This window comes from Gordionus sp. m RMFG-2023, chromosome 2 (assembly GCF_954871325.1).
Source record: "Gordionus sp. m RMFG-2023 chromosome 2, tfGorSpeb1-WG-v2, whole genome shotgun sequence".
Classification (NCBI taxonomy): domain Eukaryota; kingdom Metazoa; phylum Nematomorpha; class Gordioida; order Chordodea; family Parachordodidae; genus Gordionus; species Gordionus sp. m RMFG-2023.
This window is the reverse complement of record NC_088776.1, coordinates 32,225,409-32,251,577: the sequence shown is the minus strand read 5'-3', so window position 1 is coordinate 32,251,577 and position 26,169 is coordinate 32,225,409. Positions and strand designations below refer to the sequence as shown.

The 26,169-nt window shown below is 27.4% G+C and overlaps 1 protein-coding gene across 1 annotated transcript in view; it reads left to right on the top strand.

Moving 5' to 3' along the window:
- Positions 1-271: 271 nt before the first annotated feature.
- The window catches only part of LOC135923228 (general vesicular transport factor p115-like), a 28,927-nt gene continuing 3,029 nt past the window's right edge, over positions 272-26,169 (top strand). The window contains exons 1-21 of the mRNA XM_065457869.1: positions 272-387; positions 436-528; positions 569-633; positions 676-779; positions 824-933; positions 974-1,132; positions 8,618-8,738; positions 9,471-9,721; positions 9,781-9,924; positions 10,191-10,279; positions 12,101-12,252; positions 12,584-12,740; positions 12,798-12,975; positions 13,872-14,003; positions 14,188-14,318; positions 14,429-14,667; positions 15,271-15,377; positions 16,209-16,347; positions 19,515-19,850; positions 23,416-23,513; positions 23,695-23,863. Coding sequence (XP_065313941.1) covers positions 316-387; positions 436-528; positions 569-633; positions 676-779; positions 824-933; positions 974-1,132; positions 8,618-8,738; positions 9,471-9,721; positions 9,781-9,924; positions 10,191-10,279; positions 12,101-12,252; positions 12,584-12,740; positions 12,798-12,975; positions 13,872-14,003; positions 14,188-14,318; positions 14,429-14,667; positions 15,271-15,377; positions 16,209-16,347; positions 19,515-19,850; positions 23,416-23,513; positions 23,695-23,863 — 3,046 coding nt within the window. The 5' untranslated portion in view covers positions 272-315. The remainder of the gene's footprint in view (positions 388-435; positions 529-568; positions 634-675; positions 780-823; positions 934-973; positions 1,133-8,617; positions 8,739-9,470; positions 9,722-9,780; positions 9,925-10,190; positions 10,280-12,100; positions 12,253-12,583; positions 12,741-12,797; positions 12,976-13,871; positions 14,004-14,187; positions 14,319-14,428; positions 14,668-15,270; positions 15,378-16,208; positions 16,348-19,514; positions 19,851-23,415; positions 23,514-23,694; positions 23,864-26,169) is intronic.

Below are 26,169 nucleotides of genomic sequence, written 5' to 3'. Positions count from 1 at the left end.
TTAAGGGGGATATTTTTTATTGGCTTAAAAAATATTCACAAAAAGTGATAAATTTCTGGAGGGGAAAATTTCCCCTTGTCCCCCCTCCTGGCTACGCCTATGGTTTATATAAAAAAGCATAAGTATATATTATCTACACAGTTTAAATAGCTATTTGCCGACCAAAATACGACATTGATTATCAGATGTAAATGATTGGTATCTTAACACCTAACCTGTCATGACGTCCTATTATAGATAGACACAGTATATTCTATTTTTTTCATATGATTTTATAATCCAAACACATTCATGAATTTTAAACAGTTCTAAAAAATGGATTTATTAAAACATCTTAAAGGAATATTTATAGATACATCTGAGGAAACAGAATCATTAGCTGATTATGTATTATATTTTTATTTTATTTTATAATTTTAATTTATTAATTTTAAGATTGATTTATTGGTTGAGAGAATTCAAAGCTCATATAGAATAGAAGATAAAATTGAAGCAGTCAAAGCTCTTTCTAATTTCGCTAAGATAAGAGTATATTATTATTTATATGCATGTTTTTAATATTAGCCAGAAATTTAAAATTGATGTTGGTGCTAAAGCAATTGATCCCTTGTTAAACATATTGGAAAATAATCAGTAATAATTATTTTCTAATTGAAATTATATTAGCACAATTAGAACTTCTAATGAATTAATAACATTGTCTCTTGATTGCCTTAAACATATAGTATCAAGTGAAGATGAAATTTTATTAAATGATATAGACAAATCAGATTTACCAAGTATAAATTTTTTTAACTATCTTGATTATTATATTCTAAATTAGATATAAAGTCTGCTGTTATAACAGATGAATTGATAAATTTTGATATTCAATTTACTGAAATATTTTTAAAAAATGTAAAAAATCTGGCAATCATATTAAAATTAACAGAGGTAACCCTAAAGAGTTTTATTATACAATCAATTTATTTAGGAATATGACTATTCTGTCAGATATGCAGCTTTATCATTTTTTAAAATTTTATTAATAAATGCACCAAAATTAGTTCAAACATCTATTCTTAAAATTGAAAATGGTCTATCAAGGATTTTAGATCTTTTGGATGATTCTAGAGAGATTATTAGAAATGAAGTTTTTATAATATTTTAATAAATTAACAATAAATAAATATTTATATTTTGAGAAATTGTTTGTAACTTATCCTGCATATATCTGTAATATTTTAAATATTATATCACTGACTAAGTAGTAAACAATTTTCTTATAGATTGCAAATAATTTAGGCTAATCAGCATTATAAAAGTTATATTGGGATCAAAGGCCTTATTTGGCCAGGCCAGTCCATGGCCCATAAGCTTGGCCAAATATTATATTTTCTAGAGGGCCTATGTTGGGCCTGAAAAATTTTAATGGGCTTAAATTTTTTTAATATAAATGCTACTTAAAAAAAATATTGCAATTTTTTCTTTTAGTGTTTTAGGTATTGGAAACAAAATGATTGCTTAAATGCATTTTTATTAAATAAATTAAATTTTTGGATATGGGTTTGAAAATTTTTTAAATATTAAATATGGCTGAACTTGGGCCTAAACATTTTTTACTGAGAGCCTGGGTTGGTTTTGATCAAATAATTAAGGCCCATGAAGTTCTCTGATCAGCATAAGGAATCCATTGGATTTGGATTCTCTCAATTTAATCATTTTTTGAGGTTAGTTTAATTTAATAAATCCAAAATATTTAAGCATGTGTATAGAGTTCACATACTGAATTTCAAACAATATTGCCATAAACTTTAGAACTATTCTTAATTTACATTGATTTTTATATGATAAAACTAATATTACTAACAAAGACCTTGAACTTCCTCTGAAATATAATAAACTTAATTACTTCCCACTTATGATATTTTAGAATTGACACTTTTAATTGATATTTTATTTTCCATAAATTTCATTTTAAAATAACAAATTTTTCCATTAAAAAAAATAGTATATCAGAACAGAAAGTTTTTGTTTGAAAATATAATTTTAAAAAGTAAGTTTTTATTTTAAAAATATAATTTTCAAAAGTGAAAAAATAATCATTTTTGTAATGAAAAATTATTTCTTCAAAAAATAAATCAAATGATTGACGTTTAATTTCATAATAATAATATTTCTTTTCTTTTAAACCAATCAACACTATATAATAGCATTGATTGACACACTTCATAGAAATGTATATAATTATCTTTAAAATAAGCACAGTGATGACATGCCACCCCTTTATGGGCCAGAGGCATTCATCCAAAGAAAAATATATTGAAAACAACATCTGATATATAAAATAATTTGAACAAAAAAAAATACTACCAATATATACTAATATAATATATATAATAATTCGATGGATCTATGTTAGTGTAGTAGATTGTTATCTAGTGACAAAAAAATATGTACTATAGTTAGCTTACAGCAACATCTGACTTTCCCATAACTCCACCGCACTGCTTATTCCTCCATCAAATAAAGTGGCGGAAGTGCTGGGCGCATTTGGACCGATGGTAGCTACAGCTCGATGAAGCAAGTCACTTGGGTCCAGCGAAGTGGAAGCACTCATACCATCATGCTAGGAATCATGTCTCAGTCTCACCAATTGGGATCCAGAAGTTTCTGCGGATCTCTCGTTCCAGAATGTCAGGTTGTGGTCGGTTCCTAGATATTTCCTTGGCTAACCTTTTTCCAGTCACGTTGGAGCCATTAGCCGAATTATTTTGATGGACTCCCAAAGGCATTCGGGCCCCTATGGTTGTTACTGCGCACTGGCTACGGATGTGATTATCAGCGTTGCAGTTAAAGCAACGTCTCTTTCTAGCTCATTGGGATATTCTCCTTCTGCCAACCAGAACCGATATTTACTCCATTATTTTTTGGAATGAGCGTGATCTGGACATAGTACTCCCTGAAATCCACTAGCTGTGAATTGGTTTTCATTGCAATAATTTAATTTACAAAATTTTTTTTTTACAGCAGTATTGAAAGATTTTTATTTTTTTAATTAAAAATAAATTTACAAGAATTTTTAAAATAAACATAAATACAACCTAGGAAAAAGAGAAAAAAATTTTTTTTACTAAAAATACTAACCCAGACATGTGCATCGCAAAGTTCAAATACACTTAAATATTTCAAACATCACTTCCGTTTTCCCTTTTCCTCCTGTCGTTAGCTTACAATGAAAAAAACAACAACTGTGGAACAAAAATATAAACAAAAAGAGAGGGGAGAAGATAAAAAAAAATACTTATCGACATTGCCAATAAAAGATTCTTTTTATTACCAATAAAGAATTCCTTTTTCTTTTAAACAAATGTAATTACAGCCATAATGCAAAAAGGTCATTTATCAGCCAATGACTTATCAGCACCCCAAACCTTCTAATCATTTCTCTTTTCCTTTTTTTATATATCTTAGTTTTGAGGTGATCGTTATGCCTCACCACAAGAACCCCATTGTTCAATCTGATATAACTCAATTTCGCCCCCATATTCTGTACTATACTTCCCTTTTCCCTTTTCCCATTTTTTATTCTTATTATCGAATAAACGTGCCCAGACCTTTTGTCTTACAGGAAACTTTGTCCCTGCTTTTTTCCCCAATAAGCCAGTATCATTGCCCTTTGGTTTTAAGAAATCTAAGGGCCCCCGTGTTCGTCTACTAAAATAACTTCACAGGCCTAACCTTCTCTCGATTTCGAGAATTAATGTAATATAATTGAGACATGTAAACCTCATCTTTATGATTCCCAGCCTTTTTAATCCAATTTTTAACAATCGCTACCATCCTCTCAGTTTGTCCATTTGAGCTGGGATGATATGTTGGAGCAATAATGTGTTTCTGTGACTCAGCACAAAACTGTTTAAAATCATGACTTATGAAGGCTGGGCTCCCATCAGACACTATTGTGTCAGGTAAACCAAATCGGGCATATAATTACTGTAATTTCCTATTAACAATTTTTGTGGTATAACCGTGAACCTCTGCTATTCTATCCACTAATAAGTATGACTGTATTTAGATCGAAGAAAGCGACGTGAAGACGTTCCCACGGTTTCTTTGATCTGGCGCACATTTGACCTACCTCTTTACGGGGCATAGGTGCACAGGTATTACATGGAACACATTTCCTTGTAATCTTTTCAATATCACTACCCGTACTAGGCCACCATACATATTCACGAGCCCAAGATTTCATCTTATCCCGACCCTGATGTCCAGCATGTAATAAATTAACAATTTTACCACGTAATTTGAAAGGAATTACGGCTCTATTTCCCCTCATTAAACAATCATCCACCACAGACAATTGATTTTCAATTTTTTTAATTACAATTATTTCTCCACGGTTTTTTCCCGTTAAAAACACTTTTACGGGACTCAATTTTTTATCTACAAAGTACTGAATTTAAGGTCTTCTCAATTGGTAGGACCCCCTTTTAGCATATGCGAAAGAGAACAAACCAATGCTTTCTCATTAGCCATTACTTTATTTTTCTAAAATTCTAGATCTTCCTCACCCGATCCCAAACGGGATAAAATATCAGGCATACAGTTTTCTTTGCCTCGACGATATCTAATTTCACATTGAAATTTCCCACTAATAACAACCAACCAGTGACGTATCCAGGATTTTCTTATGGGGGGCGGGGGGATTTTTTTTGGGCCTTCGCCTCCAAACACCCCTTACCTGGCCTTCGGCCAGCTTTTCCCCAGCCTTTGGTCGGGTCTTATATTTTAGCTATTCTATTATTCATAATTTAATAATAATTATATTTCTATTATTAACTATTATTTACTAATTCGTGCTTATGGATATTACAAGCCTATTTTTTATTATTTTAAGTTAGGTAAATTACATTTAATTAAGTTTTTTTAAATGTAAATTTGAAATAAAGTTTAATGTCATTTTTTTTATAAAATTTGCTTTAAAAACTAGCCTCAGCCTAAATTCTCATATAACATAAGTAAAATATAATTTTTTTGTGAAAATACTAATAGTAGTGTGTATAAAATATTGACTAGAAAATAATTTAAAAAACAAGTTTTTTTTAACTTCATCAAATACAATATTATACAAAATATTTTATTAAATACTATCATTATAATGTGATTTTTAATTTTCATGGGAATGTTGCCAATTCATCAAGAATTTCGTTTGTTGTTGGAGCCAAATCTCTGTGGATATTTAACAGAGCTAAAGCATTTAGCCGAGATTCGGAAGTAGTACTTCGTAAATATGTTTTCAACCATCTCAAGTTGGAAAAAGTCCTTTCATTCGTACATGTTTAATACATGCAAGAATATAAAACAACTTCAAAATATTAGGAAATTGAGCCAAGGTTTCTTTACACCGATTGAGCGCATCATTAGAATGCTCAGGTAAAATAGCTAAACGTAGTAAATATTTATACCACAATCGAATTCACTGATTAAATTTATTTCAGTATTAATATCATAGGAATAAAATTTTGCTAAATATTTATTTTACTAATAGTGGCATTGGAAAACGAAGAAGGATCTTTGGGTAATAAAACTTGAAGATTGCTAAAGACTTGTTATTTATCTAAAAACCGTACTTTTATTTGCGATAAAAAAGTATCTAAGAATGGGATAATGGATATTTTATAATATTCTTCAGTTGAGCCAATATTTATTTTACATCTCAATAATTGCCTAGGTGCTAGACGAGGTTTAATTAGTGTTATATCATAAAATTTAGCCTTCGATTCAACGTCTAGATAAATATTATGGAAATATTCATCTACATTCATTTTTATTGTATCTACCTGTTCATATATATTTTCCGCCAAATCAATTACCTGAACTAAATCTAAATTTAATTTTTGTAAATTTCTACAAAGTAGTGAGCTATAGGAAAATAATTTATTGATGCAACTAGCAGCAATGATAAACTCTGATTGATCAATTGAATTCAATAATGATATCGCTTCTGAGGGCATATTACTTTTTTCATGCTCAGCCTTATTTAACTTTTGTATTTCTATTTCTTCTCTTCTACAAAGTGGAAGTAAAAATGAAAATATTTAAAAAATTATAGATATTTATTAATAATTAAATTATTATTAAAAATACTTATTAATTCTATCTCACTAATTTTGAATAATGTTAATGTACTCACAAGGAAAGGAAATTTTAATAAATTTTTTTTATAATAAATAAGTTATATGTTGGAAAATTGATATTCAAATATTTGTAAAATTTTGATTGGGGGGTGGGAAGGGTGGTAAAATTTTTATTAGCCTACAATGATATATATGAAAACAGTCAAATTTACTATGGGGGAGGGGGTGATTTCCCCCTTTACCCTCCATTGGTTACGCGCCTGCAACCAACGTTGTAATCTGGGAGACAAGATTAATTCTCTATTATCCTTTTTGAATAAATGAATTAAGGGTTTATGAACGGTATAAATTACAAATTTTTTCCCGATTAAATATTCCCTACATTTGGTTAATTAAAAATAACGGCTAACGCTTCCTGTTCAATAACAGAATATCGCGTTTCCACTTCCTTAAAAACTCTTGAAAAAATAAAATCGATCTTTCCAAACTAGTGTTCACGGCTAATATTATTTCCAAATCATTTTAAAATAAATCACACCAAAATGGGTTCTTTCCCAATTTCCCGTTTCAATGTTTCAAACGCAATCTGTTGTTCCTTGCCCACTCAAAAGAAACTCCCTTTTGTAATAATTTATATAAGGGTACGGCAATCCTTGCAAAATCATCCAAAAATCTATGATAACAATTAACCATACCAAAAACGATTAAACCTCCGCTTTTTTGGTTGACTGCTTCATGTTCGAAATATTTTTAAATTTTTGTCAAGAGATTTTACCTCCATCCCATTAATTTGATGTCCTAAATAGATAACCTCGGTTACCCCAAGAACACTTTTTCTCTGCTGGCCCTCAGACCTATATCATGAATCCTCTTGAAAACTTCTTCCAATCTTTTATTATGCTGTTTCAACGTTACTCCCGTAATCAACACATCATCCATATAATAAAAAACTCCTTCTAGGCCCTTTAAAACTGATGCCATAGTACGCTGAAAAATCGGAGCTGACACTAAATCCAAACTGTAACATACAAAAGGCAAATAATCCTTTAGGAGTCTTTATTGTTAACAATTTACGAATTTCCTCCCTCAAAGGTAACTGTAAATAAGCCGAAGCGAAATCAACTTTGGAAAAATATTTTGCACCCTTTAAATTGGCCAAAATTTATTTTCTGGGCAAGAGGTAAAGGGAAAACGGTAGTGATGTTTGAAATATTTAAGTGTATTTGAACTTTGCGATGCACATGTCTGGGTTAGTTTTTTTTGGCAAAAAAAATTTTTTTCCCCCTTATTTATTTTTATTTTTTTTTCCTATAAACAAATAAATTATAATATTTATTTTGTGTCATAATTTTATTTTTGTTTGAAAAAAAAAATTCTTGTAAATTTATTTTTAATTAAAAAAATAAAAATCTTTCAATACTTTGTTGTAAAAAAATTTTGTAAAATTCCAATGAAAACAATTCACAACTATATTGGATTTCGGGGAGTACTATGTCCAGATCACGCTCATTCCCAAAAATAATGTAATAAATATCGGTTCTGGATGGCAGAAGGAGAATATAATTCAATTCCAAGGAGCTAGAAAGCGACTTTGCTTTAACTGCAACCTGATGATCACATCCGTAGCCAGTGCGCCGTAACGACCATAGGGGGCCCCAATGCCTTTGGGAGTCCATCAAAATAATTCAGTTAATGGCTCCAACGTGACTGCAAAAAGGTTAACTGACAAATTTTGGAACAAGAGATCCGCAACAACTTCTGGATCCCAATCGATGAGACACGATTTCGAGCATGACGGTACGAGTGCTTCCACTTCGTAGGGCCCAAGTGACTTGCTTCATTGAGCTGTAGCAACCATCGCTCCAAATGCGCCCAACTTCCGCCACTTTATTTTATGGAGGAATGAGCAGTGTGGTGGAGTTATGGGAAAGTCAGATGCTGTTTTTTTTGTCACTAGATAATAGCCTATATTAACATAGATCCATCGAATTATTACATATATTAGTATATATTGATAATATTTTTTTGTTATTAGATAACAGCCTATATTAACATAGATCCATCGAATTATTACATATATTAGTATATATTGATAATATTTTTTTTGTTATGATAACAGCCTATATTAATATAGATCTATCGAATTATTACATATATTAGTATATATTGGTAGTATTTTATTTTGTTATTAGATAACAGCCTATATTAGCATAGATGCATCGAATTATTATATATGTTAGTATATATTGATAGTATTTTTTTTTGTTATTATTAAAAAATACACAAAAGTTTATGACTAAGATTGATATTTATAGGGTTTACTTTACACATGCTGGAATACATTTCAAATTGAATTGGATTTTAAAAATTTAAAAATCTTTTATATATGATTTAAATCCAGAATTTCCAAATCCCCATGGATTCCATATTCCAATAGCAAATATATAAATTTATATCCATTAATTTTTAACAAGCCTAAATAAATTTTACTATAGGCTTTAACATCATTAGTCCACTTATCACAAGATGACAAAGATCTTCAAAAAATTATTGCATTTGAGAATGGATTTGAACACGTTTTAAGTATCATGAAAATTGAGGATTTTAGCAATGGAGGTTTATATAATATTATTCTATTTAATATGTAAAAAATGTCTTGAAAAATATTTAATATCTTTGATTCTCAGTCTCTGTTTAATCCATTTAGAAAAAAATTTCATTGTTTATATATTTAATATTTCTTTAACAGAATATTTTATTTTAAAAATATTATTTTGCTAAAGACCCTTAATTTATTTATACCAGATATTTACCAGATCTAGGACCACTTCTTGCCACTTTGGATTACAGTTTTTTAAATAGCTGATTCTTACTTTTTTTAAATATATTTTAGTATATTTATTTAAGAAAATGAAGATTTAAAGCCAAAATATTTCTTTAAAAATATTCTTTTGTTTAAAATGTAATGGGGAGTTTATAAACCTACAATATTAAAACAAATAAACTGTCTTTGGATTAATAAAATATTGAATCAATTACATTTAATCTATTGTTGAAGATAAATAAATTTTATTGTATTAAATTTATATTCTATATATAGGAGAAACATGCTCGGATAAATATTTTTTTAGGATTCAGTAACATATTGGATTTGGACATATTTATTTTACACTCTAAACAAATTGAATGTTATTCATAACACTGATAGTTATTTTAATTTTAATAAACCATCCTTTATTTCAACTTATAATAGAAAATATGATTATCTTTTTAAAAATTAAGCTCAGATTACCGATCCCTCTTCCATTCATTACCTATTTTATTATTTCGTTTTTATTATTAAAAAAGGCGTGATAACGGGCGATTGTTGTAAACTTTTACTCAATTTGCTCAAAAACAATATATCCAATCAAACATTGTTCCGGGAGCAGAACTACATTCAAAACTTTGGTATTCCATTTTTGGATTCATTACATCAAACCGATCCAGACCGAGACTTTCAAATTTCTCTGGTAGCGGAAAATAATTATTTGAATCCACATACTGATGGAGACGACTTGAACCCTCAAAAAGTTGCAAACACTTCGCTCATTTTGAAGGTTTATCCAATTTTATAAATATATTTGATAAATTAAATTCTAAAAATGATTTATACTAGTTAATCAAATTATTCGTCTCTCAAACACTAACGCCTTCCGCCCTCGTTTCATCGCAGAAATCGATAACTAAAAGTAGTTTGCTGCAAAAAATAACTGTCAACATACTTATGGCCAGTGGAATTCCGTCCAACCTTTTGATTCAAGTTTTTAATTTTCATAATTGGATATTTTATTTTTTGGTGTAATTACTATTTATTATAACACCATCAAAAAGTCACGCCCTAAAAAATGGTTTACGCTATGAAGGATTTTCATATAGTATGTATATCATCGTTACATAATTGATCCTCTGATTTACAAAAAAGAAGGAATTTGAATTTTTTATTTATTCAAATTTTGACCATATACATTGGAATGAAAAGGCTATTTTGATTTATAAATTTTTCCTTTTTAAATATAATATCACTAGGCTATATACACGACTGCTCAAATTATTAGAGGATGCCAAGAAGGCCAGGAATTTTTTTCAAATCTAATGGCTCCCTCAAATCCTCCTAAGTAATAGTTTTATAGTACACATTTTCATGTTTGCCCGATAGATTACTTTAAATAGCTTCCTTTTATATACGAAGAGTTAAAAATAGTGCTTACAAGCCTATAAATTGAAAAATTAAAACATTTCACTTTGAACCTCCTAAATAATTAAATTATAATTATACTTATACTTATTTAATAAAATTTATAAATTCTAAAAAGTTTCAACTAGTTAAGTTCATCAAAAAATATAATATAATCGATTTTAAAAAAATGTAACTTATCTTTAGCTACAACTCAGTGGCGTCACTCTGGGGGAACAATTGGGAGTTTGAGCCCCATCAAAATTTTGAAGAGCCCCCTCAAAAAATTTGAAACTATGCATTTTGAAATGTGTTAAACGGCTCGATTCAGTCGATTTTAAATTAAGATTTTTACCAAAATAATATTAATCAACCTTGGAGATCTCGTTAATAAATTTTCAAACCTTTCTGTTATCTTTCAGCAAAATATCTATGCTTGCGTAATATTTTTTAGCTAAAATATTGGTGCAAAGTCCAATTGTAAAAAATTCTAATTAAATATGCTTTATATTTAAGTGTATAGCAATAATACTAATTTAATGATTTTCTCTATTTTTATACTAAATATTTCCCATTTTTAAAAAAAGAGACTTTTCTTGTGTTTTAATCCATTTTTTAGTTATGATATTCAATCAGGCAAAAAAAGAAAGAATAGGAGGGAAATATAGGATTAATATTTTTTCGGTTCATTGGATTGATCTAAATTTTATTGTTGATCTTACTTTGTTCCACCCGAGCCCGAATTTTTCGCCCAGTCTGACTTTAACTCGATAAAAAATTTGGAATTTGAGTTTAGTATAATATCTAAGGTAAAATTAAAATTATGTGTATTTATTCACATATTGCCACCAAAAATATATTTAACCTCCATAAATAGTCTATTATCAAATGTTAAATAAAGTTGCAAAACCTAGTATAACATTATATTTAACCATAGAAAATGATGTATGTAAGTAATAGAGTTTAACTAGTCACAATACAAATAGCATTCATAGGAAATTGTTAATTTGGGAAGTGGAAATTTAAATGAAAAATGACATATGATTCTGATTGATATTTCGATAAAATAAAATGATTATTGAGAATATTCATGATATAATTTTCGAGCCTCGGGTCGGACTTACGGCAGCTCGTGCAGAGCTTACTAGTAAAAGCTATCCTAGAAAAAAGGTAGCTTATCTATAGTCAGATTTTTGAACCAGAATCCATTTTCGTTTTCAAACTCCAGATATATCTATAAAGTTACATAAAACTATAATTTAAATTATTTTCTTATATTGTGAGGTGAGAGGTCGGAGTTTTTAATGAACTAACATTTTTTTAGAGGCGAATTAATCTTTCCATTGATGAGATGATAACAAACAATGTTTTGACCTCTTTAACACTTAGTAAATTTTTCAAACAGTAATAAATTTCATTATGCTAAAAGGCATGCCCACAATAGCTTTATTTTTTAATGTAGTTGACACAAACTACTCGTTAAAAAAATTTAGCTAATCTGTAGCTATAACTATTGAAAAAGTCGCTGCAGACTACTGTCAAAAAACGTTAATTCAATACATTTTTACATCGATTTTCTTTTCAATGTCATTGTCAAAAAAACTCAAAATGGTCATCTTTTTAACTCAAATTTCATAAAAAATGAATACAGAGTCATAATTTGATCGATATTTTACTAATTTGATTTAAAATTTAAAAAAGGAAAAATAAATTTATCAAAATTTGAAGTTAATTTATATTTTTTTCCCACATGACTGATTAGACCATTTCTGGATATTTTGTTGACTTCCATGTTAAACGAAGGAAAGCCTTTGAGGTTGCGAAGATGCATTCTTTACTTTTTCCATTCATACTTATATAAAAATTCTGAGTTGCAAGCTGAAATATTATCGTCTCTCTTATCTACAACCAAAGGTACTATTTTTTAATATTTATATATTCTTCGTATGAGCATATAGATTTCCATTTAAGTTTACCTTTGAATTATTTAGACATAATTTATATCTATAATATTTTTAAAAAAATTGATTTTGTAGACAAAATTATTTTGCCAAGTTATAGCTTATAACTTTAAAATTTATTTTAACAAAAACGTTTTGCATCTCATACTGATTTATACTGGTCAAGCTTATCCAACTAATATTTACGTGATTTAAAAAAATAGAATAGGAACCTTAATTATTCTTATTGTTATTTGTCAATAAAAAGTATTCAAATTATTTATACATCTATTATTTATAATAAGTAAACACCGGTCGTATCCTTATACACGCCCTGCTTAACACCGAACAAGAAAAAGAAATAAGCCGTAGCGCTAAATGTAATAACATGAATTGTTGGTTCGCATCTCTAGCACTTTCCTATACTATTTCTAATTCGGCATCTAATCAAAATACAAAAAAGTTTGAATTTTTTTTAAAATTTACCCGATTGTAAATAATTATATTGTTTTTTTGAAGTATAAAAAGAGATAATCGGGAAATTTTGCAAAAAGTTCGGCTAAAAGCTTTGAATTCTTCCAACGAAAATTTTCGATCTGAAAAGAATGAGAAAGAAAATAAGGTTGAAAGTGTCGAAGTAGGTAAAGAAATGGCCGATATTTCCCTGTTGCAATGTTTGATGGATAATCTTAAAAAGGTTTTTATTTAGAATTTGAAATTTTTTACTGAAATAAGGATGATAGCACTAGTGTTGTTAAATAGCCCGAGTCGGCTGGAAAATTTGCTATCTGTCGAATAAGTTTTTAACTACTATTTGATCGAATTATTCGTATAATTTCAAATTATTCGAAGTAATTTGTATGTATTCTAAATTACTTATAAATATTCAAAATTATTTGTAAATATTTAAATTTTCATAAATAGTCAAAATTATTCCTAAATATTTGAAATTATTTGTAAATATTTGAAATTATTTGTAAATATTTAAAATTATTCATAAATAGTCAAAATTTTATTACTAAACATGTGAAATTATTTTAAATTTAACATGTTGCTTGTGGAACATTTTACTTTTTTCCACACCTATAAATCACTTTATAAAATTATAATAATCCATTTTTTCATTTTTGAATATATTTTGAAAGAATTTAATGATCGAATCATTCGAAGAATCAAATTGAATAATTATATTATACATACGACGAATAATACAATTATTCGATTTAAAAATACGAATAATGCAAATATTCAAATCGTAATCGTATTTTTATAGGAAAGTTAGTGGTATTAATACGTTAAACAAATGCTGTAATTTTTAAAATTTAGCACTTTTTTGGGCTATATATCAAAAATAAGTTGGCAGATTTAGATTATTGTTTTAAAAATCAAAGTAATGATTTGAATCACATCATTTTATTTCAAGCATAATTTTTCATATGTTTTAAAAATTTGACAAAATTTTAAAACTTTCACAAATTTAACAAAAAATTTTTAATAAACCATTACAAATTTATAAAATATTTTAAGTTTTAAATATTTGTAAAAAAAATTTAACGCTAAAAATAAACATATTTTCATTTATTATCATTTTAGACCAAAAACCTCCACTCCAAAATTGGAATGTTAATTTTTCTTTCTCATTGGTTGGCTGGTTCTAGTGCATGCGTAAAAGCTTTTTTGTCTGATCCATACGGTGCCAAAACAATTAACGGAAACATTACATTTGTATTCTAATTTCATAATATTAAATATTTTTACTAATTGATTAATAATCAATCAAATTATTTTCTATTTTGCAAATTACTTAAAGGTATTTAATTCTAATATTATATTATATATCTTCGTTTAATTTTTATGAAAAATATATTTATGATAATTTTTTATTAACTAATTCAAAAATAACAATAAGCTCACAGCCCAAATCTCTTCAGAACACGAAGTCAATGCTCCAACTCTTTCCCGAGCAGTACAAGGCCTCGCTGCTTTTGCATTCGGGCTATGCGTGTTGCAAGGAGATGACCAGACCTCGAAAGAAAGCCAGTATTATTATTTCTATAATTATATATACATCTATTAAAAATACGGGATAGGAAGAAATTTTTCCTTTAGTACTGCAAGATTTAAATTTTTTGAAATTTAATCCTTACAAGGGAAAATCTGAAGGGTATAGTCAACAAGAGACTGGGTTCAGAGAATTACGTCAATCAATTGTGTCAGCTTAGGGAATTCGAACGTATAATGACAGATCAAAACATAGAAAAATGTTTAAACAACGTTTTAGCGAAAGAAAATATAGGCGACAACATTGAAAATCCTGAGACTTGTATTATTATTATTGATCTATGCGTGCTAGATCAGGAATTTATGAAGATTTTCAATTTTTATGAAAGTAATTTTTATTTATTAGAATACGCTTTCGTTATATTGAATTAATGGTATTCTAAATCGCTACTTTAGATAGTTATTAACGAATAATGACCTTAAAATATTTTTGCAATTAATATAAGCTTTACGGTATACAAATATTACATTACAACCCACAAATATAATTAAAAATATTTACTTTATTTAATTATCGGACATATTTTTTAGGCCAGCGTTTTTTAAAAAATTCCCACCTATCTAGCCAACCATAACCGATTTCATATAAGGGAGCCCGCAAATAGCTCGAATAAGTTATTCAGGACAAGCCTGGCTCAGACCTGAAAATTTATTTTGCCTTTTTTGTAAAGATTAAATGAGAAAATATTTTCCGGGATTAAAATAGCATAATTACTGATTTCTATTCTATTTCACTTTACAAATTTGTTTAATTTATATTTTTACAAGGACTTAGGGAAAATTGAATTTACACTTTGCAGGCCTATTTTTTAAAAAATTAAATATTAGGAAAACGATGGTGCATGCGGGTCTGCTTTATTTCATTTACTTTATATTTTTGATGGCCTATATTATCCTAATAGATGATAAATATGTTAAATTAAATATAAAGCCTTTATTCTCAAACAATTCGATAATGCCAATCTTAAAAAAGATAACTATAAGATGGATCAAATAGATTATGTCACCAAGAAATACGAAAATACCATTAAAGAAAAAGTTTATTAATTTTTTTCCTTAAAATCTATTCTAATTTTTATTAAATTATAATGGGTCGTTTTATCGGAGTAGTTTCTATGGAGGGAGGGACAAGAGCTTGCTCAGATTGCCTAAATTTAATTTAAGCATGCTGATATCAAGATAATTTACGTTTTAACAGTCATCTAACTGTGCTTGAAAATAAAAGCAAAAAGTTTTGAATTTTATTATTTTTTTAAACTATAAAAAGCTTTAATTTTTTAATATTAAAAAATAATTTTGGTTAATTTTTGAAAATATGAATCAAAATTTATTGATTTGTTATATGATATTATTATTTCCAGTTACATTGTATTTATTGATTTAAATATAAAAGTAAAAAATTTATAAACAATTTCGAGACGATCTAAAAAATAATTATTATTTTTTGCCGTTATCCCAACCTTAAAACTAGCTACGCCATTGCTTTTAAGTTGTAATACCCAATTAAAATATAATTTAAATAGGATTATTTGACTCATTCTTACTTAGTAACATCTAAAATATTTTTGAGAACTTTTAAGGACTTAAATCACATCTTTTACTTATCTCATTAAAATTACAGACTATTTTAATCATATCTCTAATGTAGAAATTTTATTATTTTTTAGTTTTTCGGCTATATTCAGTATATTTTTAATTTGTATTTTCTTTGAGTTAATGATTCATTTTACTTTAAATAATAATATGTATAAATACAATATTTAAATACTTTGCTAAGAGACTAAATCTGTATTTTTCTTAAAACTTCGAAATTTGTATTTTGCCTGGCTGAACTCTATTTGAATAATATATAATTTATATGCAAAATAGGATAGCTCTATAGGCAACCTAAGCGAGAAATGCGAAGATTATAAACGGCAATTGGAATATTTGGCCTGTAAATACGAAGAGCTTAATTCACAAATGAAAAACTTAACCCTTCAGCAAAATCAGACTGTACTTTGTCAAAGTAAAGTATCTTCATTCCATATATATTATCACGTTTTGAGCAAATTTTCTGAAAATTAAATATATTATTCTTAAATATAAAAGAATTAGCACATAAGTTTTTAAGATAAATTCTTAATATCATGTTCCTCAAACACTTAACTTAATGATGCCATTACATATTCGAGAATATTTTTTCAATATATTTAATAATTAAGTTTTTTAATATCAAAATTTTAAAAAATCTAAATGTTTTGTTTTGATATATTTATTCATATGTAAGCTTTGAAAATATTATTTAGGGGAATACCGTAACCAATGATTTTCACCGAGTGATTGAATTTTTGTTGTATATTTGACAGTGTTGTTAAAACTACTTTTGAGCTACCTCAAGCCGTTAATGTATAAAAAGGTAGCGCTACTCCTTTTTTTTATAAACAGGGCTTGATATTTACTAAGTTAATAGATTTTTAAATGATAATTGATTGAGTTAATAATATCATCCTTTGAAAGAATTTGTTAGGTATTAACATTCATTAAGGGAAGTAATTTTTTCCCCAATAAACTTGAATAGAACCAAAAATATTTGTATAAAAAGCATTAATTTATATTTCGAAATATATTTAAATTTTAAAATTAAATTATTGTAAAAGTTAAAATTTTTAACGTAATTATGAATTAACAAATTAATTTTCTTTTTATAGTTATATTTAAGTGAAAATAAATAAGCCTCGAACGTGCTACTGCCACCCCTATTTTTCAAAAAAATAGCCTGCTATTACCGATTGCTATAAATGAATACTAACAACTCTCATAATTCGGCTTATTTTAACTAATTTAAGATTAATAGTATTAGTTTAATAATTAATCATATTAATTTTAGAATATGAATTAGAGATTTATTCTGTTAAATGATAGTAAATTTGGTAAATTGTTATAAATGACTTATTTATGTATTCTTTCCTCTTTTAATTGCATTTATTAAATTTTTTAAATTAAATTTTCTGGCCACATTAAAAATCCCACCAACTTGTAAAAGAGAGTTATTTTAATTAAATATGATAATATAAGTTGTCTAGCACATAAAATTTCTAAAGGAATCCCGGAAAAAAGCCTTTGGGAGGAAAAATACTTAAGAATTAAAATATCGGAAAAAAATAAAAGCCCATTGAAAATAAAACTATTAAGTGTAATATTCAACGTGAAGAATTATATGTATTGGCATCAGTACGCTTCGGCTCAAGTGAATCCATCAAGAATTTGAAAAAGGTTCTTGCTCAGGTATAAAAATACAAGGACCTTTACTTAATTATTCTGTAAAGGATATTCATAATTTTGATTTATTCAAGATTTAAATGAATTTCCAGAATTTAGGATCGACTCAGGAAAATATTTTGCTAAAGTTTCTCATCTCCATTTATTGCCCGACTTGTTGGCCACGCTTTTGCGCAGGTCGAGCCATGCAGATCTCTAATGTCTATTGTTTCCACTGGCATAACATTTCTCGAGATTAATTAAAATTTCCTTTGGAAAAATATAACCAGTCATTCACGCATTATATAAATCTTATTTTTATCAGCCATTAATATTTGAGAAAAATTTATCACAGGATTATTTCTAAAAACACTACATTTTTAATAATTATAATATGATGTGGATAGGTATTATAAGGGTGCTCAAAAGAAAGAGAACATGATTATTTTGAAGGTAGAGAAATATAATTTATTAGCTTCAAGACAATAAATTCGTAATATATTCTATAGAAAAAAGTCTTTTGATATAAAAAAAATTCATCATTATAATGATTTTTACACATAGTAAAGGCCGCTAAATAATTTCTACTTATTAAACTATTAAGATAAGTATAAATAATATTCAAAAGGTAATGATGGTGGTCAGGTGATTAGTAGGTGAGCATTTTTGTTAATTATTTTTTAATTTTGATATAAAAAAAATTTGATTTCAATTAATGATTTTTAAAAAATCACATAATTTAGATCGTGTTTAAATCAAATTGATTTTTATTTTCTAGTCTGCCTAAGAGACAATTAAGTACTAAATGATATTTTAATTGAATAATAATTTTTAGAAATTATGACTTAAATATATTATAAAGAATATATTACAAGTGGTATTTAAATTTCTAACATTGCAGAATTTTTTTGGCACAACCCCTCACGCGGCTTGGCAATTGTTGATATAGACTCTTGGCCTACTGCAGCACGCCGCCCGAATTTAAGCTTATTAGGGAAGAAATCTCAAACTGAAAATATTTATTTTATTCTCTATTTAAATGTTATGCATTAGTTCTAAATAATATTATAATTAGAATAATAACTTTTAGAAATTGTCACTTAAATAATATTATAATTTTAGGATTATAAGGAAACAACAAGTATTTAATCTCTAACATTGCAGATATTTTTTGACACAAACCCTACCCCGGCTTGGCAATTATTTTTAGATCTAGGCCCATGGCCTGCTGCGGTACACACCCCAAATTTAAGCTTATTTGGGAAAAATCTCAAACTGAAAATATTTATTTTATTCTCAATTTTTATGTTACGCATTAAGTTTAAATAATTAGCAATAACTGATAATTTAAAATATGTTTTTTTATCACAAAATATGCTATAAAAATGAATATTCCCAATTTTTTTTTAAAATTATTTCTAAATTCATTTTATTCTTGTGATCAGGCAAAAGAGGAAAAAAGAGAGTAAATAAACATGAATATTTTTAAGGCCACGGGTATTATATTGATGAAGTTACCACCGGCTGGGCTAACGGCCCACTTCAAGACTACTATAAGTATAAATGAGACTTGGCCATTTATATGTTCAGATCTGTAAAAAAACTCTTCAAATTTTGTAGCATAATATGATTAAAGGGTTTTGCAAATAATGCTCTCAAATTAATGGATATTTTAAGAAAAACAAATTTAAAGAATTTGAAATTGGTGCCCATACCAGGTATTACTGACGCTAAATATCATATTTTAAAAATGAACGAGTAAATAAGATAAATAAAATTAGTGGATAGGGAAATAGCACTAACACGAGATTTGTTAGTTAATATACTTGTATTTTTTAAAATTAATTGACAGTATTTTTAAAACTAAATTTATGAATTATTAAGGATCAAATCATTATCCACATTTTATCAGAAAATTAAAATAAAAACATTTAGATCAACCTCCTCCTCTTAAAATAATTCAATTGCAACAACATGTTCACCCACCTATTCAAGCCTTTAACAACTCTGCCCCCCTTTCTTCGTCTCATCCACTCGTTCCTTTCCAACAAACGACTATGCAGCACCCACAACAGCAAACCTTTGGTTATTACGACCAACAGCAACTAAGTCAGGCTCAACAAAACGGAGATCTTTCTGCTATGTATTACCCCAACTATCAAACTGGAGGATATCAGAATTTTTACATGAACGGGCTATACTACGATTCTAATTTTAAGAATTTCACTCTGACTACTGTTTGTGCGGACCATAGCAAGGCTGGGGACGATGGTTAAAAAATACTTAAATATATAAAACCTTGTTCAAATGGGAAATAAGAATTAGTTTTAAAATATTTTGGAAATTTCAGGGGTCAATTTTAAATTATAATTTAATTATTTAGAAAAAATTGCCTAGGTTTATATTTTTCGAGTATAATTTTTAGGTTTTTATTAGTGGAGCTAGAGCAATAAAAAATTTTTATTTCTTTTTAAAGAATATATTTAATTCTGATATAATTTATTTTATATAAATAATATATATATATATTATTTTTAAAATAAATAATTGATTATTTACATTTTTACAAAATAATTGGTATATTATTGTAATAATTTCTAAAAATTTTTTTAGATCTTTTAATTTTCTCTGATCACATTCCTTCCAAAAAAAGTCTCGGGCAAATTTTTCATCTTCCTTCCTTCCTTCCTTCCTTCCTTCCTTCCTTCCTTCCTTCCTTCCTTCCTTCCTTCCTTCCTTCCTTCCTTCCTTCCTTCCTTCCTTCCTTCTTTAATCATAACCATTACCCAAATTTTTGACGCTTTTTGAACAATCTCTTAGATATCTAGAAAATTTGATTTCTAAAAGCATTCTAAGATTCCATGGCCACATTTTATAAGTAATAAAAACGATCACACACAGATGCTAATATTATTTGCAGTCCTAACTAAGGGTTACCCTGATGTAGCTAACCCATAAGACTGTATTCAAACTACATAGGTGAATTATTACATCCTTCTACTTCGGCTTACTTTTTGGAGTCACTTAGTAGATCACCATCGATAAATCCAAAGCTGAAATTAATTATGTTAAATAAATCATATTTAATTTTTTTCATGACCATGTAGCGCAAAATAACTTAATTTTCTTAAAACGACTAAACTCTTTCTATAAAAATATTCAATTCACATTTGAAATAGAAAGTAAAAATCCCTACTTCTAAAGATAATAAAAAAAATTGTCTCCTTAAATATAAACACATAATATTTCAAAATATGATCAAAAATTGCACCGTCCTCTAACTGTGATGATTTTATCTTAACTAATGTAAGGCACTTTATTTTAAATTAGGACTGTTCCAAAAATACTTTACAATTCTTAAAAAATCAGTATTATCTTTTTTTTAAAAAATCAAGTTTAAGCGAAATCAAGTAAATAAAAAATAACCTCTAGCTCATATATTATATACTAATCCTATTATCATACATAAGGTTTTCTTATTCCATATTTAGTTTGGTAAGTATTATATCAAGAGATTTAATGTTCAAATTGGAAAATTATTTATTGCTTATCTTATCCTTTATGCTAACTCGAACCCGAACCCTACCTTAGCTCATAGTTTAAGGGATAAAATTAATCAATTTAATTCAAATTGTAATGCACTTCTAAACTTAAATAATAATTTTTTTTAAAAATCGGATTACATTTTTACCAAAATCAAATGTTATTTCTATTCTTTTAAATGGCAAATTGGTTCAAAGGAGACAACATGTCAACAACTCCCCCTTGAAATCGAACCCCCGTCTGTGGTCAGCATATTTTAAGGTAATTTTCAATCAAACTAATTTCTAGAATTAACTGCGAAGCAGCAGCAATAGCCATAAAGATATGCCTGATTTCGTTATTATCAAATATGTTTGGAAAAATAAAATTTTTTACCTCTTGCCTAATCCCACCAAAACACAGATATGGCATGAGTTAGTCTTTTATCCATTCGTTCATTTTAGCCATGGTGATTTAACATAAAATTTAAAATTTTTCTTAAGGCTATTTTTCGACTCTGAATATCTACCTTTTTTAGTGACTTAGTGTTCTTTTTTAAACATATAAAAACATGTCCTATCCGGATCTAATTAATATTGAAAAAGAAACTACCAAATTGCAAAAGACAACTATGTATCTGAAAAGGAACACTATGGGACTAAAATAATAAGCATTCTTATTTTAAAAAAATATATATTATTTGTGTTCCATTTCGTCCGTAAGAATATTAGGCAAGATGAAATGGCTCTCATTTCAGGAAGTAACGGAATTTTAGCCTGGGATTACACATGCTTTGACCATTTTGCCCCTTCCATTAGCTTCAACTATGGTTGGAGCGGAAATTTATAAATATAGTAACATACCTAATATCACATTAATCCGGCCATTGTTTCTGACATAATCGGTAAAATTGGATCTAGAGCCTGGAATTTTTTCAAGACACTGGGATATGCTTTTAATTTCAAGTGATCCTCAGGAAGGTTTTTACTTCCTTCAATGATATCAATTGAGATATGTAGATCTCACTGTATATCAATCAAAGATGTGATCAGTCGGAGGCACCCTCTAGCATTTTATCTATTTTTTAAAATATATTCTTATTTTTTTTCTTTAATATATTCTATTTTGATTAGGGCTGTATCGATTCATATACTTTTCACTGATCCGATCCAATATTTTCCGATATTGGCTCAAACCCAATCCGATATTTATATTTATTTTTCACCACCCTACTTTGAACCATATGTAATTAGGAAATCAATATTTTTTATGCAAAAAATCGAATTATGCATTTAATTTAATTTTTTTATTTCTACAATAATTAAAAAAAGTTTACGGATATTGGTAGTATTAAATGAATTTTTCATTATTCCTCCCCGTGAAATTAGAATTCCGCAGATAATGCATTTTGCAAAATTATCTTTATCTTTTGTAAAATATTTTCATAATTCAGATACCATATTTAAAAAAATTCTTTTATTTAAAGTATAGATTATAAAATTGGCGTTATTATTAAAAAAGATTTAGAATAAATAAAACTTTGGGTGTTCCATTATATTTTTATAAAAAAACTTTTAAAATATTATAAATCTATTTTAAAAAATAAATAAAATTTAATGGGTGTTGTTGAATTTGCATTGTTTAAAAAAAATTATTTAGAAAATATTATTAATGTAAAATAAATATGCATAAAATAACAAAAAAAGAAAAGTAATAAGATCGAATCGTTTTTTAAAGGTATCGGCCCGATCCGATATTTTTGGGAAATTATATAGATATTTTATAAATAAAATGAATATCTCAAAAATATTTAATTATAAGGGACAATTATTATTATATAAAAAATATTAACATAAATTGGTCATTAAATCGTCAACAATATAAATTAATTATGTTATTTGTTTTTAAAATTATATTTTTTTATTGGGCTTAAAAATTGCAGTATTCTATGAGATGTATATATATATTTTAAGAATTGTTGATGAATTTATATTTAAAAACATATATAGTATATGTTAATACAAAATTATATGAATAGCGTTTAGAGTAGGCAATGGGGGCTATTTATAATATTCATTGAAATCTTAACATTTTTGGGTTTAAATTTATATTAAAATATGTGTTGTCTCTTTATAGTTGGCATCTATTTGTAGGGTATGGTCTGATTCTCAACTTATATAAATTATTTCTTTGACATTTTAATAATTATTATTAAAATGTCAAAGAAATAATAACAGCTATGAAAATTTTTCGTTTGATAACTTTTTATTGGTTATATTATGTAAAATATTTAATTTATTTCTTCAATTTAAAGCTGATATTGCGGCTAATTTGGGAAATGGTTTAAGCAATAGCATCGATTTGAGCCAATTGCAAGTCGGATATGATAAGGAATCTGTTACTGGCTTACAAGTTAGTATTATATTTGATATAACTATAGTCATAACTTATATTAAAAAATTATGCCTACCAATGGACTTACCAGGGTTTTAAAGCCTAAAAAGATTCTTAACATTTTTTTGAAAATAATAAATTATTGCTTTACCTTTAAAAAAAACTTCATCACAATTTTTATCAATATGCCAATTTGAAGCAAGAGAATGAACGCCTTAGGTGGGAAAATCGTGAATTACAAGAAACCTTGGTCAAACTGCAGAAAGAACAAGAGGGGTTTATGATTCTTATGGAGGATTACGAAAGAAAGCTTGATGCTTATAGCAATCCTAAGGATGAAAGTGTAGGTTCTTCTATTCAACCTTTGGGTAATTTTTTTTATTATTATTACATAAATCAATTATTTTCTCTCTGAATCATTTTTGCTTATAAAGGGAGAGTCCTATATCTCCTTAAGCCTTTGAAGCGCAATGCTTCTCTAGAGAAAGCAGAAAAATTTGTTATTGCATATGATAAAATATGTAATTTATTTAAAAATTGATACATGATATAAAAAACCAAACTAATCAATAAGAATTTTATTAAATGAACATCAGGTGTTGATTTGTCATTAATATTTTATCAATATCTATCTCATAATTTGAGTGAAAATATTTCAGCATTCACTTGCCTGCACGGATTAGCTAATATCTTATGCCACAAATCAAATGGTGCATTGTTAGTTTTTTATAATTATTAAATCTCATTTTTATTGAATTGCAAGTGACCCTAGAAAGACTTATTCACCTTTCATGTTTATACTTATTCTTATATACTCAGTTGGGCAGGTCCCGGCCCGGCCCCAGGTATATTTAAAAAATTTAAAATACGGCCCGGGCATATGTTATATATATAATAGTATCTTAGATACAATATATTTTTTATGAGATAGCTTATTTATTACTTCAGCATATTAAAATATAAAGTTGATGAGGAGGTGGAGATGATCCCGTAATCACAAAAATTCGATATCATTGCTTTATCGCCCAACTGCTATAAAGGATTTGTTTGTGTCCAACAAATGGAAATGGTAAGATGAGTAAAATAACCAACAGAATTACATAAAGTACCATATATATGTTTGGTTCAACAAGCTGAAAGAAATTCCAAATAAATGACATTAAACGATGCTTTATTCTACCAGATAAACTATCCAACAATTTTTCAAATCGTTTAGAATTATTTTTTATCGAAAATAGTAACAAACATGATATTTTGACGACTATATTAAATATTCTTACAAAGAGACATTATAAAAATTTAATAAATACAATAAAGAAATGAATAAATGGAAATTACCCAAATATTACTATTTTTATACTCAATATACTGTGTCCAAAGGGCAGTGAAATATAAACAAATATATTTTATTCTACATTATAAAATAAGATGATGATATTTTAATACAACTATATATAAATATGAACTATAATTTATAAAATTGTTGTTGTCAAATATGAAATAATGAATATTAATTTTAAAATATTAAGATAGGAAAGAAGGAATAACAACCACATTAATGCAAGAATCTATGGGAGAAGTGAATATTGATTTTGAATAAAAATATAAAAAGAATCTGTAATATTTCAAGGAAATAAAAAAGATATCTTGAAAATAAAATATCATAGAAACAGATGTAGATAATTATTATGTATTTTTTAAAAACTCTTAAAAATCTGTATTAACCGCTCCGCTTCTCCTTTGGTTCTTGGGTGGCAAGGGGATATACATTTCTAATTGCTAATTGTTTGCAAAACATACTGAATTCTCTACTTTGAAATGGGGGCCCATTATCCGTAACAAATAGCAAAAAGTCTTAACAATATTATTCTCATTTCAATAAAATTATTTGTCGAAAGTTTTTGTATTTCAGGTCATTTACTAAAACTATCTATTATTACTAGATATATATCTCCGTTAATTGGTTCGGCAAAATCTAAATAAATTATTTCCCATAGTTTATTTGCGGAAGCCATTTCCCTATGATCGTTTTACAGCCAGGGTTATTTGTTTAACATAATTCACAATTCTTACCGTCTATTTCGATGTCTTCGTTAATATTAGGCCATCAAACGTTCTCTCGGGCCAATAATTTTGTTTTAGTATAACCCTGGTCCCCCATATGTAAAAAAGACAAAATTAATTTTTTTTAAATTATGGTTCTTAATCTCCATAATATACCCCTGCCTCCATCGTGAGTTCATTTCGACCCTGGAAGATTTTGAATATTTTATAAATGGGGTTCAGGTTTGGTTCGGGTTCAGATTTATTTTTCCAAAAACCCGGATTTTCTTCTCTGAATTTGGATTCGGTTCGAATCCCTACTCTGGAGAATCCCGATTCTCAAAACTTTCTCGCCCCTTTTTGGGACATCTAACGTTGGAATATTTCTTACTACGATTCCTTCTCCATACTTTCTGTAAATGACCTTTTATCTCACAATTATGACAAATTTTATTTATATTTGGACACTTTGGTTTTATGTTTTCTAATCCACAACAATAACAAATAATTTTTGATACTGGTTTATACTTGTCATACTGCTCGCTTGTCACTGTTTTTGAAATTTTATTTATCTCCTTTCCTGTAGATAATTTGCATACGAAATCATTTTCGTTGTCTCCATTGAGGTAGC